The sequence below is a fragment of the Mesoplodon densirostris genome, chromosome 10, assembly GCF_025265405.1.
Source record: "Mesoplodon densirostris isolate mMesDen1 chromosome 10, mMesDen1 primary haplotype, whole genome shotgun sequence".
Lineage (NCBI taxonomy): Eukaryota > Metazoa > Chordata > Mammalia > Artiodactyla > Ziphiidae > Mesoplodon > Mesoplodon densirostris.
Genome location: NC_082670.1, coordinates 73,978,237 through 73,994,636, shown reverse-complemented (window position 1 = coordinate 73,994,636; position 16,400 = coordinate 73,978,237). Strand labels below are relative to the sequence as shown.

Sequence of the window (16,400 nt, the reverse complement as noted above, 5' to 3'; positions counted from 1 at the left end):
GATCTTTCTAGAAGGGTAGAAGAGAGGCCGGTGGGAGGGAGGGGTCTCCAGCAGCAAGTTTGCCCAACGCTCAGGAACACTCTTTCCTGCATTGCTGCCTCCCCATCAAGCCTGGGTGGCAGGCAGGGGTCTCAGGCAGAGTCACTTTGTGAAGGTCACCCAGAGGGGCTCAGACGAGCTCAGCGAGACAAGGGAGCAGCTTCGGGGGCTCCGCTGAACTTGCTGTGGGGCTGGCCCTGACATAGCAGAACGAGACGCCACCACCTGGGCTGGGCTTTGGCATTTGTGCCACAACAGCGGGGTCCTGGGTGACTTTCTGGCCCAGCCAGCACCTGAAGTGCATGAGTTCTCTGTGAACCATTGGAAGTAGGTCCATGCATGTCACTGTTTTGTTCACTGCATGCTTTCCAGCACCTGCTTGGTCCAGGCCCTGGGCCGAGTGCTGCAGGTACATTGGGCACCTGACAGACACAGCTGCCACCCAGAGGACAACCAGGTGCCACAAGGAGCCCCGAGGGAGACGTCTTGCCCAACCTGAGGAATATCAGGGGCGGCTTCCTGGTAGTGTCATGGTTGGGATTGGACTGGGGTTGAGTTTTGAAGAATAAAGAAAAGTTAGCCCAGTGGAAAAGGAGGGCAGGGACACCAGGGCCAGAGCCAGGACACTGCACTGAGTCCAGGAAGGTAAAGGGAAGCAGTGCCGTGGGGTGAGGTGGAAGGGATGCTGGTGAGGTGGGGAAGCAGCCCCAGGCCAGCACCAGCTGCCTACACCTCGCCATGGAGCTTGGCTTCTATCCTGAAAGCCCAGGGAGCCTTCAGAGGCTGTAGGCAGGGACAGGCACAGCCAGGACGAGGTGGGACTGGGCAGAGGACAGACCTCCCTGACTATGTGTTGGGGAAGGGGGCAACATTTGGGCTGGGCACATCCTGCTGCCTTTCTCCCAGCCCGCTGGGTTTGGTTGCTAGCTGGAGCAGCAGGACAAAGATAGGCACCTGAGGAGGACCAGAAACTACCATGCCGATGCCTCTTCACACGCTCCATCTGGCAGGATCCTTCTCCCCATTTCATAAATGTGAAAACTGACTTCAAGATGACTGGTTTAAAGCTACATGGCTCCTCAGCCAACCTGGGACTGCCCACTTTAGGGTGTCCCATCCCAGGCCTGGGCCCTTTCTGCCAGCCCAGCCTGGACCTCTGCCGCTTTCAGTGTGGGGCCATGTCTCATGTGGCCCTCTCTCTAGAGCAGTAACAGCGCCTCAGTGGCTCCTCTGGTGACGGATGTTCCCTCCTGGATTGCCCTTCTCCAGCCCTCTCCAGGCCCCCAAGCCAGTGTGGGCCCTGGGCAACCCTGTCCTGGCTCAGACAGAGGGGCCCCTGGAGTGGGGGGTAGCAGAACTTCCTGGTGAGCCATGGCCAGACCCCACTCCACTCCACCCCGCTGGCATTCGAGACCCTTCCCAATCTGCTGCAACCTCCTCCGGTCTTGCTGTGTCCCCCGCTCTGCCATAAGCGAAGCCACCCAATGCTTCCTTCAGGCGGGTACCTTCTGCCCAGCGTGCCCTCAGCCCCTCAGGCAGAGAGAACAGCAGAGGCAAAGGATCTGGGCAAGGAGGGGTTGTGTTTGCAGAACTGGAAGCAGTTTGTGTGCCTGGAACGCAGACAGTGAGAGGGAGCACCTGGCGTGGGGGGCTGATGAAGCTGGAGAGACCGCAGGAAGGACTTTTGTCTTTGTCCCAAGAACCCTGGGTGGGAGATGTCATTTATAGGGTTTCAGGCAGGGAATGATGACCAGGTCTGCACTGCAAAAAGCTCTCTCTGGAAGCAGGAGGGCTGGGGAGGGGCAGTTGCTGTTGTCCGGGTGGGAGAGGGTTGTCCAGGCTGAGAGCCCTCAGAGCCCCTTCTCTAGGAACCTCTGTCTGACCCCCACCCCACCCAGGACTTACTGTGAGGGTGCAGCATGTGGTCACCATGAGGAGTGATCGGAGGATCCCAGGGATCCCCAGCCCAGCTGAAGGGAAACTTGGGCACCCATGCAAGTAGGACCTGGGTTATTAAACTGTGTGCTCCCAGATCCTAGCCCAGAATGTTGGGTTTACCTGCTGAATAGATGGGTTGTTGGTGGGAGCGGGGGATGGGTGGGCTGATGGATGGCGAGATGATTAGAGTGGAAGGGTAGGTGGCGTGCACAATTAGCTGCAGCCTGGGTCTGCCCTGGAGCACTCTTTGCTCCTGAGTCATAGAAGGAACTTCAGGCCTAAAGGTTCTGGTAAGAGCTTGCGAGCCATGACCCCTGACTTTTCCTCTGACCCTCCTGAACTCTGAAATGCAGTCAGTCCTTCCCGACTTCTCAGAGCCTCTTTGCTCTCGAGTCAATTCTTGATTTTTTCCTTCCTCAGCCGTCACGTGTTTGACTCCCCATAGTACCACCCCAACCAACTGCGTCTTTCAGCCGCATCGGTGGAGAGGCCCAGGAAGTTGCCTTCCTAGCAGCCAGCCCTTCCTTGGAGCTGCCTGTCCCCTGGAGCAGGGGCTCATGGAAGCATGCAGACACTGGTAGCCGTCTGGTTTCTCCTTGGCCTTTACTGTCACAGCCCTCCATCAGGCCCCACTCTGTGCCTCTGTGCCAGATGCCAGGCAAGCCCTGCCAGCCGTCTCAGCAGAAGCTGGCATGTCCACTCAGAACAGGTTGGGGACAATGTAGTCGCTGTGGACGCCATCTATCAGCCCTTGCCCATTGTTGTGGACGAACCAGCAGGCAACCTTTGTGCCAACGCTGATGTCCTTCCTGTAGTCCTTCTGGGAGCCCCTGGGAGAAAGGAAAGAGATGCTGTGGTACACGGGGTAGGCAAGATGGCTGCTGTGCCCAAGGACCTAAGGTTGAAAAGGGGTGTAAAGTTGCCAATTCTAGGAGTCCAGACTCTGGTCAAGAATGAGGTCTTGTGGTTACTCCTTCTAGGGGGTCAAATTTGGCCTTTTCCCAGTTAGTGGGGGCCAAGACCCCAGAGGGAAACAAGGATGCCCCACAGACAAGAGCCAGCTGGGCTGATGTGCGTGGGCAGAGAGAGCTCCTTCCTCCTGTCTTGTGACAGGGCGGGGTGAGGACGTCAATAGAGTCTCCTCACCTGGTAACTGTCAGCCGATGGTTCTTCACCACCATTGTGGCATCTGGCTTTGTGGGGTCAGAGCCTGGGTGGACGTCAGACACTTTAAAGTCAAAGGGGTGGAAGAATTGTCCTGGGAATAAAAACATCCACCCTGTCAGCCCTGCCACCACCATATGTGACATGGCCACTGGCCTCCCAAGGTAGATGCAAAGGCTGGATGGGGTGTTGAGCCCTGGGTCCAGGGTGGCTAGGCTGGCCCTTTGCATGGCTTTTTCCCTCCACCATGTGGCCTGAACAACCTGAGGCTTGAACGTTTCATACCCAGCAGCCCATGGGTCTGCGCTGACATCCGATGACTGTCCACCACATAGAAGCCCAGGAAGTCATGGTGGATGGGCTGTTTCTTCCACACCTGATGCAAGACAACCACAAAAGTAACCCCATCTCCAAAGGAGACCACCATGTTGTTCTTCCTGTTGATCGTCACAGACAGCCTAGGAGAGAAGAGGAGGTCAGCAGTGAGGCCCAGTGGCCATGACACCAGGCATCTGAATCAAGGGTATCTCAGCAGGAGACATGACACCTGAGAGCACACAGACTCCAGAAACTATGTCAGGGGTGTTGGAGAGAAGATGCTCATGCACGTTGACTATGCACTCCACTGAGTGGGTCCCTGCTCCTCTGTAAGCAGGAGAAGGGGCTGTCCTGGGGGTCTGGAGGCCCGGGATCGAAACCCAGCTCGACCACTGGCTTCCTGTGCGACATTGGGCAGGTTCTGCCCCTCTCTGAGCCTCCGTGGAACTAACACCGCTGCCCTGCCCACCCAGCTTGGGGTGATCTGAAGATGCAGGAGAGGCTGAGGAGTTTGAGAGCAAGCAAGTTCAGCCAGACACGATGCATGCAGGGATCTTTGTCGCTATCAGCTTGCTTGCCAGGTCCACCTAATGCTTTCGTCCACACAGCCCTTCCCTCAAGGTCAGTCCTATGAACTGTCTAGCTACCAATACTGCCTCTGATGGGGGCCCCAGGGGTTGGTGGGGGGCCACCATGGTCACCCTCCCCTAGGCAGGGGCTGAACTCTGAGGCCACTGGTCTTTCCTGTGAGCCCTGTGCATCTTCTGTCCTGCGATTTGTTCAAATCCCTCCTTAGACCCTTGCGCTCTAGCGCCTCTCAGAGACCCAGTAGAGGGGCTTTACCCATCCTGTGTGACCATGACTGTGTCCAGCCAGCTGAACATGCTCTGTGCAGCCCCGTGCCACAGGGTGATCCTCTCCGGTGTCACCTCAATCTGGAAGTCCATCTGAGCATTGGCAATGCCCAGCTTGCCAAAGTAAGTCTTTCTGGTCTGGGAGTCCAGGCTGCTTCTCTTCTCACCAATGATCTGCCCGTTAACTGTGAGGCCTGCCAGAGGGGCGGGGTAGCAAGAGACCAGCAAGACCTTCTGAGTCCAGTCTTTAGGGACGCACCTTCCCCTTCAGCCAGACCTGCTGAGGGGTAGCCCAGTGGGGGCCCCATTGAGAGACCAGGACTTCCGAGCCAGCCCTATCTGTTCCTAGACACATGGGGGTCACACTAGTGGCTGAGGGCCCACACTGTGGATCTGCCCCTTGCCTGGGCCAGTGTTGTTCAGAGAAAAATGATTCCCTACACACAGGCTGGGTCCTGCCTGCATGCCCAGGCTGCACTTAATTCTAACTGTCTCCCCAACACCACTGGCCCCGGGGGCACTAGGTGAGCCTGTGGCTCTGGGTGGAATCTGTAATCCCTACAGGAGGTAGTCTGCATGTAAGATGGGTGACTTATAGGCAGAGTGAGAAGCTAGTCCATGTGCCTGTCCTTGGGACTCCAGGCCCTCCCAGGAAGAGACCCTGGCCCCAGCCCGCAGTCCCCACCTGTGACAGGGTCCTGAATGAGGCGCAGCACTGTGCCTGGGTCTTCGTCAATGTTGAAGCAGATGGCATCGTCCTTCTCTGGAACTTGGATGATGAAGTGGGGGTCCCCATCCACTGAGTGCACATAGAGAAAGGGCTGGCTCCCAGGGCCTCTCACTGTTCTGGGGCCCTCCCTTTGCCTCCTAGTTCCCATGGGATGGACTCCTAGACAGGTAGGAGGTGCTCGGCCCTGGGCCCTGGGCCTCGCCCCAGGAGGAGCTGGGGAACTCACCGTAGTAGGGTGTCTGGGGAGGCCGGAAGTTGGCTGTGGACGCAAAGGGAGAGAGGGCTGAGCTAAACAAGCAGGCGGGGAGGGTCCAGGACCCCCACCCAGAGTTCGGTTCATGCCTCTCCCCTTCCTACTCCATAATGCTCTTAAACCCACACCTTCCCTTGTCTCCTCAGGACCCCCCAACCATCTGCCTGTCCCAGAGAGCTGATTCAGGAAAGACTCCGGAGGGGGACGGCACAGGGCCACGCTCTGTGGCAGCTGGCACATACTCACTCAGGTAAGCCATGGAGGGGATCACTGAAAAAAGAAGCCAAAGGGCAGGCGTGAGCAAGGTCTAGGGGTTCCCTCCCCCCAACCCCATGCCTTCTGCCTGTCTTGGAGCTGCTGGTCCCCAGTGGGGCCCCAACGCTGACAGATAGAGGGTGGGAATATGACCCCCTAAGTTTAGGCTTTAGAAATGGGACATGCCTAGGGAACTCCTTTCTAGAGCTGGTGGGTAATATGGGTGTAATGTTAATACTGGGGCTCAGCACTTCCACATAGCTAAAATGCAAGCCATTAGGTCGTCAGCTTCTGTGTCAGGAGCAATGCCGTCCCCCACCCCTGAACTCCCACCCCCAGGGTGGGATGAGGCTCACAGGTGATTGTTGTCTTTGGTAGTAAAACACCCACACAGACGCATGCGCACGCACACGCACACACACACACACACACACACACACACACACACACACGCACAGTGACTACATTTCACAGGGCTGTTGAGAGGGCAAAGCCATGACCCATTCCAAATATACTGCTTGGTTAGGACAGCCTGTATGGATAGAGACAAGGCAGGCCAGTAGGGGCTGGGGAGGCCCTGCTTGGTGGTGGTGGGTTTGTGTGTGTGGGGGGTGATGGTCAAATTTTACAATGAGAGAAACGCAAAATGCTGTGAATTCCAGCGCAGGCGCTGGAACCAGGCTGCCTGGGCCAAAGTCCCGGCTTGCCCTCCTGTTGACTGAGTCATTGAGCAAATAGATTTAGCCTCTCTGTGCCTCAGTTTCCTCACTGTAAAATGGAACCATGAGAGGACTCCCTTAAAGGATTGCTGTGGGATTAGTCGAGTGCTAATTGAGTTGCTAATTTCTGTAGGTCACAGAATACTTTCATACTGATTGTCCCTCCTTGGGCAGAGGAAGCTGATTGTCCCTCCTTGGGCAGAGGAAGCTACCGTCAGTCAACTGACGAGAACCCTTAGGCTCAGAGTGGAACAGAGCCCAGCCCCAGGCCCCTGGTGAGTTCACAGCAGAGCTGGGAGCTGAACCCAGGTGTCCTGAGGGCCCCTCCCCAGGCAGTACATCCCCAGCATGATTGGAAAGGCCTCCTTGGTCCTCTCTTGTCGTTCTCCTGGGACACCCACCCAGCAGTGGCTAAAGCTCACCTTCTGCATCCACAGGCCCTGGGAGGGAGGAAGAGGAGAAATGCATTAGAGGCCACAGACTCCTGTGACCGACTTACTGCCTGGCCAGCCAGCCCCAGGCCTCGTGTGCCCCCTGCAGGAACCAAGAGCTCCTAGAGGCAGAGGCCTGGCCCAGACCGGCTCTTTACCTCCCAACGCCAACCCCCATCACCTGTGCCAGTTGCAGGGACACTCAGGACCCCCCTCTTGGGGTCTGGTTGAGCAGGCCTGGTCCCAGCCTCCAGCTCTCAGGGCCTCTTCCTCTCACAGTCCCCAGGCGCCCGCTCCAGGCCTAACTTTTAGGTCAGAAGTGCTTCTTCTTGTCTAACTGAACCCTTCCATGCTGCAGCCTAAGTCCCTTTCCTGGAAATGACCCTGGGCACTGTGCCCTTTTAGAGACTTCGAGGCTCCTATTCACACTAATGGCTTTGCTCCCTCTACAACACCCTCCCCATCCCTTGGCCAGTTTTCCTTCGATGCCCCCAGGACCTGCGCCTTTCAGCAGGTCTGGTCTCCTCAGCCTGGCCCTCTTCTCTTCAGGGCACCTAAGGCCAGGGGCCTGGAAGAAGGCCTCCGAGTTCTGGCCCCCACCCTCCGTGCCCACCTTCCCCGGGCTTGTCGGCAATGGCTGTCTTGTTCTCGTTGTCCTCAGGCTTGGTCACCACCATGGAGGTCAGTGGCGTCACGAAGTGGTACTTGAGGGACAGGTCCAAGGCCTGGGCTGTGAGGTTCTCCTTCTCCTCGCCATGGGCATTCTTGCTGTGGGGAGGGGCGGGGTGGGAGGGTCAGCCCAGGACCCTCCTCCACCCCTCCCAATGGGGTCCCCCAGGATAGAGCCCACTAGCACTCAGGAAAAACTGGTTCACCAGCTCCCTGGGACAGACAGACATGCCCTGATTCCTCTCTGGACCTCAGTTTCCCCACCTGAAAAATACAAGGGGCTCAAGACGGCCACCGCAACAATCAGTCATAATAGTGTTCACATGCTGAGCGCCAGCGGCTTTCCTGGCCAAGCCCACTTAACAGAAGGCCGACACGGCCCTCTCGCGTGGGCCCGAGCTCTGCTCCCCGTGGCTGAGGGCTGGGGTCCCAGCCTTTGGTTGTGTTCAGTGTCAACACCTCTGTGGGCCCATGCTGGGTGCGGGGAACAGGATGCTGAGGCCCACCCCTGCCCTCGAGGTGCTCCCAGGCTGCTGCTTGAGCCCCAGATGATGGACCCGGCTCTCCTCCAGGAAAAACAGGCCATGGGGCCTGGCCAAGAAGAGGGCAGGGCAGCTGGAGTGGGCGTGGAGGTGCACTTCCTGGGGTGTAAGTTTCCTCCTCGTGGGCTCCCCACGGAGCATAGCCAGCACAGGGGGCTTCACAGGTAGGTGCTGGGGCAGTACTGGGGGCTGAGTGTGGGGCCCGGCTGTGTGAGAGGTGGGCCAGGGTCACCGTTTCTCCAGCAGCTGCTCGATAGTGAGGTAGGCCCAGAGCCGCTCAATGTAGTTTCCAAAAATGTAGTCCCGCTCCTTCAGGGCCTTCTCCATCTCCTTCATGTCCAGCTCCTCAGTGAATGTCAGGTCGTTGATGGCCTGGGACAGGGGTGGGAGGAGGTGAGAGGCTGGAGGCCTGGAGCCAGGAGCCAGGTGGGCCTTGTTCAGGAGCTGCTACTGCTGGGCCGTCAGCCAGGAGGCTGGAGCCCTATCCGTGTGGATCCCCCATCCCCAGCGCACAGCCGGGCCCCAGCCCAGCTTACCCCGTGACCCTTCACGTCCGCCTTAAAGCTGTTCATGTCCTCATCTGCCAGGCGCCCAGCCACCACAATCTCAGAGCCGTCATAGAAGTGCTGGTAACTGTTCTGGGTGAGGTCCAGGATGGCATTCTCAGGGTACTCCACCTCCACATCTGTCAACAGCGGGTTGGCCACCTCCTCATAGAAGCCCTGGAGTCCAGATAGGGGACCTGCTCATCTCAGGCCACCAGGGCGGGCAGAGAGAGGACAGGGTGGGCAGGTTCCCACTGGCGCCTCCGCGGGTTGTTGAGTCTCCGGGCTGGGCCAGTCCTGGCTCCTGATCTCTACTTCCACGTGGCCCTGACTATGCCCTTCAGTTTGGGGGAGCCCTTCCTCACCGCGTTCCCCACTCCCTCCCAGGTAGAGACTGGGAGGAATAGAAAAGGAAAGGACAGAGTTCTTGGCACATAGAAAGGACTCAAGAAATGTTTGTTGGAACGAAAGTAAGAAGGAAGGGTGGAGGCCGACTAAAGAAGGCGATGTGGAGTGAGAGCATGGAGACCCGGAGACTGACAGGAGGAAGGCCGGGGGGTCCACTGCAGAGGTGGAGAAACAGTCACCTGTGCCAGGGAGGAGGGGGAGGGTACCAGATTTAGAAAATGAAAATACAGGACATGAGTTAAACTTGAATATCAGGTAAATGACAAGTTACTTTTTAGTAAAAGTACAGCTGTCATGGGATGAATTGTGCACCCTCAAAATACATAGGTTAAAATCCTTACCCCCACTACCTCAGGGCATGACCTTATTTGGGGAAAGGGTCTTTACAGAGGTAATCAAGTTAAAATGAAGTGTTCAGAATGGACTCCAATCCAATCCGACTGGTGTCCCTATGAAAGGGGGAAATTTGGACCCAGAGACAGACATGCACACAGAGAAGATGATGTGAAGATACAGGGAGAAAATGGCCATCTACAGGCCAAGGAGAGAGGCCGGGAACAGATCCTTCCCTCGCAGCTCTCAGAAGGAGCCAGCCCTGCTGACACCTTGATTTTGGACTTCTAGCCTCCAGAACTGTGAGACAATAAATTTCTGTTGTGGAAGCCACCCAGTTTATGGTAATTTGTTAAGGCTGCACTAGTAAACTAATACAGTGTCCTATGCAATATCTGGAGCATGCTTGCTAAAAAGTATTTGCTGTTTATGAGAAATTCATATTTAACTGGACGTCTTGTATTTGGTCTGGCAATCCTACAGAGGAAGCAGGTCTGTTCTGTGTAGCCCACAGACAAAATCAGAACCAGTATCGATGGGTAAGAGATAACCAGAGGTAGATTTCAACCCAAGAGGAAGTTCTTTCTAATAACTGAAATTGTCACACAGTGGAACAGTTTCCTGAAGAAGTAGTGAGCTCCTCATTCCCAGAGGTGTGCAAGACAAGGCATACCTGCAACTGCAAGTTGGCGTCGGAATCCTCATAAATGCGGCGGGCAAGCCCATGGTTCTCCAGGGCCATACGCTCCAGGAAGTTATAATTCAGATTGTTGCCAAAGCCCAGGTTGTATAAGGGGAACTTGCCACCAATGGCCTTCCGCATATTCTCCTGGATTTTTTCAGGTCTGCTTTCACCTGCAGGAGAAGGAGGCCCCGGCGGCTGTCAGGAGAAGCTCTGTCTGGACAGATCTGACCTCTACACGTGCAGAGTTGGCGGAGTCATGGCCACCAGCCCTTGTAGAGGCAGACGTGGGAAGGCCTGGCAGGGAGGCAGGGCCCTGCCCTTGAGGGGCTCACAGACCATGGGGGACCCTGGAGAGAGCTGCCCAAGGTCTTGCAGCACGCCAGCTACAGAGCCAGGAGCGGCAGCCAGAGTTACACCCACTGCCTCACCCACATTGGCGTCCCCGTCGGTCAACATGATGACAATGGAGGTGCTCCTCTCCGGGACTCTGTACTCCTCCCGGGCCTTGTTCAGCATGCTGATGCCCCTCAGCAGCGCGTCGTTGATGTTGGTCACTGGCACACAGACAGACGGCACCGTGGGAGCATGTCCTCAGGGTGCCAGGGTGGAGGAGGTCGAGACAGCAGCCCCTGCTCACGTGCCCAGGGACCCTGCCTGCCCATATGTGGTGGTACTCAGTGAGTATCGACTGAATGACTCAGTGAGTGATGAATGAATGTCTGAGTCTTTCAAATGAGTAAGCAGCTTCTCAGGGCTGCCAGAAGGATAGATGCACACGGTGATTGTAAGAGCAATTTGGAGAACAGTCAGATGGACTCCCAGCCCCTCTCACAGGGAGGAGTGGGGAACAGTATAGATGTCACTTGTCATCTTTCATACAAAACTGCCATGGATTAGGATATCTTGCTGGGGCTAGTGGGGCACCAGGATCACAGGTTAGAAACAGAAAGAATGGGTTTCCCTAGACCACAGAGAAGACACCCCAGTATCTAGCCTGAGGACACCCCACCCCCACCTCTACCCCCAGCCAGGGTCTGCCGGGCCTGGACCAGCAGCAAAGTCTCTGCCCCAAGGCAGGAGGGAAACAGGCTGCTCAGGCAGAGAGGAGTGGCAGGATGTGGCTCCCTCCCCTCTGTTCTTACTTCCTTGATCACGAATATTCATCACAAATTTCCTGGCCTCCTGGATGTTCTCAGGAGTGGCTTGAACTAAAGTGTCTTTCCAAGTGGTCACACCTCCACTGAACAGGATGAAATTCAGGTAGTCATCCTCTTTCACATCCTCCAGAATTTTGAGGAGGGCATCCTTTGTCTGGGAAGGAGAAAGACAAGCAGACAAGATGTCTTCCCAGCCTGGGCTGGCGGTGAGGCCCATGCCATCTGCAAAAAAAGGGGCAGATGATTTGTGCCTTTTTAGAATCCTGTCCCCCTTTCCCCTCTTTCACTGGAAATATTGGCTTCGTCCACTTTTTAAAAATCTCTCTCCCCCTCCCACACACCCCACCCCCACCCCCTTGCACCAAGGAGAGTACCTGCTCCATTTTCCGACCGTGCATGGAGCCACTGACGTCAATCACGAAGACCACGTTCTTGGGCACCACCGGAAGGCCTTGAGGTGCAAAGAAGTGCACGAAGTAGCCATTGACGATCTGGAAAGGGGAGAGAGAGAGAGGAGGCCAGTATCCCTTCAGCAACCTCACGTTGGCTGCCCTTGCAAATAGAAGGCAGCCATTAACCAGCCCAAAATAAAGATGTCCTTTCCACCCCTCCAGGGGTCCCACACGAAGGCTCTGGAGTACCTATCATCCCCACACCTTGCAGGAAACTCATCCTTGGGCTGAGGATCAAGTGTGTCTCACTAGATGAAGCTGCAGCCCCTCCCCGCATCAGCCTTCACCCCATCATGGTGGGGAATCTACCAGCCTGGCAGAGCCAGTCGGCGGGTACCTACCTGCACGTTGGCTGGAGACTCTCTGTTCACGTCATAGGTGATGATAAAATCTCCTTTGAGGAGGGAGTCCGTACAGGTTGGGCATGAACGTTGTTGATCCAAACTGGGCTTGAAGGACACGTGGCCCTGAGGGAGGGTGATGGCCAGCCTTGCTCAGCTTGGCCAGGGCCTGCCTTCTGCAGACCTCAGCCCGGGGCTGCCCTGGAGAGCAAGGTGCAGTCCTCATGGCGAGGAGCCTGTAGGTAGGTGCCTGGGCAGTCCTGCCACCCTCTGGGGTGCTCAGCCTTTCTGAGCACCTCTCTCCCCTTCGGAGATCGGGAGCTCCTTGGAGGCCAGGGGCCTTATCTGAGCCAGCCTTTCACTCTTCCTGCTCACTGGGCCCACAAGTCCCTTAGCTCTGCCTGCACTAAGAAGCCACTTTGGGAGGGGAATTCTGCACCATGAAAAGGAATTTCATGTTGGGTGGTATTGTGTGTGTTGTTGCCAGGAGGAGGGGGAAGGGAGCAGAGTAGGGAATGGGGAGGGACCCTGGGTGAGGGCACTGCCTGCAGAGGCCAGCAGCCCTCTGAGCGTATGCTCCTTGAGCCTCACCCTGGGAGTCCTGACTGAGGTTTGCTGTCCACATAAACATTTATTCATCCACTGCCCATGATTAGCAAGGCCCCTGGAACTGCTGGGGACCTTGGGAACCAGAGCCAACCACCAGTACCAAGAATAAAGTTCCCTTTTTTCTTTCACCCCTCATGTGGAATCAGATCTAAAAAACTCCCTCTGGCCTCGGTCTCCTTATCTGTAAAACAGGGACCAGTAACCTGCCCTGCCTGCTTCCCAAAATAGAATGGGACCAGGCTATATAAATGGCTTCCCTGTCCCCCAGTGCAGTTGAGACCCCAGTTCCTCCGGCAGGTCATCATCAACAAGCAGCCCCCTGCCTCCAGCATCCTCACTGCTGACCCAGGGGGCCTAGGAGAAAGAGGATGTTGCAGACTTATCCCCCCACCCCCACCCCCACCCCCACCCCACACACATGCACACTCTCTGTCTCTCTCTCTCTCTCTCTCTCTCTCTCTCTCCCCCGCTTGCATCAGCCAAATCCCCAGGTTCAGACTCGCCCTGCTAGGGTCAGTGTTCCTGCACCTGCTCCCCAGGCCCGAGGGGCATCTATACCACCTTTTTCCCTGAGAAGGACTTGGTGAGGGCGCTGCTCAAGAGGTCATTGGTGATGAATGAGGCTTCAGCATCCAGCATACTGATGCCCTGGGGCTCGAAGATGTCTGCTGTGATCTGAAATGGCGAAAGGTAAGGAGATGTCACTCAGTGACAGTGCAGAGCCCCGCCTCCAGGACAACAAGGGCAAGGAGACGGGTCAGTGATGTACAAGGAGCAGCCTCTAGGACAGCTCTGTGACAGCCAAGCCTGCTGTCTCCCACCAAGAAAATGACCACAAGGGCTTTTAAGTGGGTACTCTGACCCCAGAACTCTTCTACTACCTGCCATATGGTGCCCCAGATTCTACCACTAAAGCATTTCCTTTGGCTTTCTACTCTGATGTATGTAAAATGCCCATGTAAGCAGTTGCAAGCATTACAGAGACACTTTGTGATGTTGCCCCCAAGGGCCCAGCACCCAACCTGGATATGCCAGGTGCCGCCCAGCCTCCTCCCCTTGGCCCAGGTGCTGTAGCCAGCACCACTGTAATTCCCTCATGCCTCCTCAACCAAGTGGTGGGGCCTGGGTTTCTGTGTTCTTGACCCTGCTGTGGGGTCTGCCCAGGGACCCTTCCCAGCACCCTGCCCCCAGCAGTTTCAGCAGGGGCTGCAGGAGAGCAGCTGATTACCTCAAAGTGCTTGACCAGTTGCTTGGGCTGGACCTTGAGGTACATCTCGTACTTGGCCTTGTGCCTCTTCAGCAGCTCCTCGTAGGTTAGCTCAAAGGTGACCTTGCTGCCTGCAGCCACATTGACTGAGACGGTGAATTTCTCCAGCTTCCTCCCAGAGGCCCTGAATGTGGGTGCAAGACAATAACTGCCCCAGAGACAGCACCAGCCCATCCTTCCTGGGCCTTGGGTTCAAGTCCCTTACCCTTGGGGGAGACCCCTACCCACTCTGAGCCTCGGTTGCCTCAAATTCAAAATGAGATAACGTTGTAAGAATTACGACGCATTTTGCCATGTAATGATAATAATAGCTGCTGTTCTGTTGTTTGTGTCTCTGAGGGCCCTTACAGCCCTGACGTTCTCCCCAAGGCCTGGGGGTCCACACTTACTTGACCAAGCCAGCTGTCTTGCCCTGGGACACGGCCTTTTCATACTGCTTCTTGGCAACTTCCTTCTCTTTGACATTCCCAGGGTAGGTAACACCATCAATGGTCCTGCAGGGATAGAGAGCTGCTGGGGGACTCATGCTGAGCCAGACTCCCCTCCCAGCCCAGAGCCAGCAGTCATGGTGACACCCACAAGGTGAAGTTGGTGATGAAGGCTGTCTTGGGCAGCTCCACATCGAAAGAAACCTCCTTGGCAGTGTCTGCGTGGTTGACGGCCCTGGTGGTGACGACATTGTGAGCGAAGCGGGAGGTCACCTTGCAGTGGACCTTGGTGCTGTAGACTTCGATGCCATCGACCACCTGCGGGAGAGGGACAGTGATCAGCAGATGGTGACCAGTCAGCCTGAGGCACCCGGAAACCAGGCCTTCCTCCTGCCGTCTCCCCTTCAAGCTCCCCTTTGTGGGCTCCAAAGCTCCTGCCTGGTAAGTGGCCCCTCCAGTCTCCCAGTCACCCATGTCAGAAGCCTGGGCAGCATCCTTGGTTGCCACCTTTAATTGGCCACCACTGTTCTGATGGTCACTCTGCATCCTTAGCTCTATCATCTGTTTACATGCAGCTGTAGCCAGTGAGATGGTATAAAAACCCAAATCTGACCCTGTCCTTCTGCCACGTGAAGCCCTCCCGTTCTCACCACCGCCCCCAGGACAGTCTTCCCCCTGGCTCTGGGGGCCTCCAGGCAGGTCCTGCCTCCTCTGCTCACCCCGTGCTCCAGCTATGCCAGGTCCTAGCTCTTCCTGCTCATCTTCCACACCTCAGCTTAGAAAGAGTGTGTCTACACACCCCCCAGCCCACTCCCTGTGTCCTTTGGTAATTGCCCGCTTCTGTCTCCCAAATAGGCCCTTGTTTCCTATCTGAGGGCAGTGCATGGGGAGGGCCTTCGTGCCCCCAAAAACCCTCTTTCCAACGGGGTGATGGACCAAAGGACGCTCCAGGGAGACGTCTGGGTTAAACATGGATATAAAGATGCTTCGTGAAGGCGTGACGGGGCCATTCACTGTGTGTCTCCTGCCCTGTGCATGGGGCCTGACAAGTGCTCGGTAAGTGTTTGTGGGAAGATGGACTCGTGGAAGGGCGGTCCTCTGCTCTATCAGTGGGTCCGAGGGCCATGGTTCCGTGGTGCTCTTTTCCAGGGCTCTGGAGTCACAGCGGGGGTCTGCGAGGGCAGGGGGCCATAGGTTGTTTGCCAGCTGGAGGGACCTGCCATTGTGGCCCACTCCTTCCGCTGTTGGGCAACTAGCTCCGTCCTGCCCTGCCCCATCCCTGGTGAAAGTTCTCACCCCTTCCGGGAGGCTCCGTTTCTGCAAAAACAAAGACAAACACAGGGGTCAGGCCAAGGCCAAGGCTACAGTGGCTTGGCAATAGGCTCTGGGCTGAGGCCAAGGTTCAGCAGTGACCCCCACACACACACCTTGAGGGGCCTCTGGACATGGACCCACCCAGAGCCACATGTCAGAGAAGGAAGGGCTCTGAATAGATGGGGAAACTGAGGTGCAGGGAGGGAAGATCTCCGGTTCACCGGGGGAATCAGGGCAAGGGGGACCAAAGCCAGAGCTCTTCCCCTGCCCTATATACCCTGACCCACTCTGCCCTTCCCTGTGCCCCAGGCCCCTGAGGCCTCATCCAGACCCCACCACCACTGTACGCCACATGGCTCAGCTCGGCCATTCCTAGAGGCCTCTACCCTTGTCTCAGACGTGGACCTTCACAGCCCGTCAGTGAGGTGAGCTGATCGTGCTGCATCACCCACCTGACGGGTAGGGAAACAGAGACCCAGGAGATTTAAGAGCCTTGCCCAGGATTAGGGAGCAGGTCTGGAGCCCAGTTCCCCGCATACCAGCTCTGTTCCCTGCAGCTCACCGCCCAGCCTCTGCCTCCTCCTCACCCTCCACACAGGACTGCTGGCCTGGCCCCTCTGCCTGCCAGATGGTGAAGAGGGGGCAGATTTACCCCGAGTAGCCCGCCTAATCTTCTAGGGAAACCAGAGACCGCCACACCGGAGAGCAGAGCCAAGATGAGGCAGGGCCACCGAGCAGACGCCATCGCTGAGCACACTGGCGGCGCCTGGGCTCCTTATATGAGCAGGCCTAGTGTTTCCCAAGTGGGGTCATCGACCTGCAGTGTGGGCGGGAGGAGCGGGAGGCGGGACGATCCCCCGGGGAAGCTGGACATGGGTGGAGTGATGGGCCTGGATCTGCCTGTACCAAGGAGGCCCGGTGGGTATCGTCAGCAGTGTTAGGGCTTCAC

General features: G+C 56.8%; 1 protein-coding gene across 5 annotated transcripts; it reads right to left on the bottom strand.

Moving 5' to 3' along the window:
- Positions 1-2,677: 2,677 nt before the first annotated feature.
- Positions 2,678-16,196, bottom strand: ITIH3 (inter-alpha-trypsin inhibitor heavy chain 3). Of its 5 annotated transcripts, XM_060109347.1 has the most exons (22): positions 16,104-16,196; positions 15,434-15,454; positions 14,289-14,455; positions 14,099-14,203; positions 13,671-13,833; positions 13,004-13,117; positions 11,834-11,959; positions 11,415-11,531; positions 11,026-11,194; positions 10,312-10,437; positions 9,872-10,053; positions 8,449-8,634; positions 8,145-8,284; positions 7,315-7,469; positions 6,693-6,710; positions 5,543-5,566; positions 5,270-5,302; positions 4,999-5,112; positions 4,303-4,507; positions 3,427-3,599; positions 3,124-3,235; positions 2,678-2,807 (listed from the first exon to the last, which is right to left on the bottom strand). In XM_060109347.1, exons 1-22 carry the CDS (start codon positions 16,194-16,196, stop codon positions 2,678-2,680), a joined length of 2,673 nt encoding a protein of 890 aa, XP_059965330.1. The 5 variants fall into 5 exon arrangements, with proteins under 5 accessions (XP_059965330.1, XP_059965332.1, XP_059965329.1 ...); XM_060109349.1 differs by lacking the exon at positions 5,543-5,566; XM_060109346.1 differs by lacking the exon at positions 6,693-6,710.
- Positions 16,197-16,400: the final 204 nt, after the last annotated feature.

What these genes read in the sequence shown, in the direction of transcription:
- ITIH3 (XM_060109347.1), bottom strand. Translation starts at nt 16,196, where the DNA reads ATGGCGTCTGCTCGGTGGCCCTGCCTCATCTTGGCTCTGCTCTCCGGT. An exon ending in ACGCCAACTTGCAGTTGCAG is followed by an intron (nt 8,635 to 9,871) that starts GTATGCCTTGTC and finishes TCTGGACTCCAG; the next exon opens with GGCTTCTATGAGGAGGTGGC. An exon ending in CCCCTCCATGGCTTACCTGA is followed by an intron (nt 5,303 to 5,542) that starts GTGAGTATGTGC and finishes TTGCGTCCACAG; the next exon opens with CCAACTTCCGGCCTCCCCAG.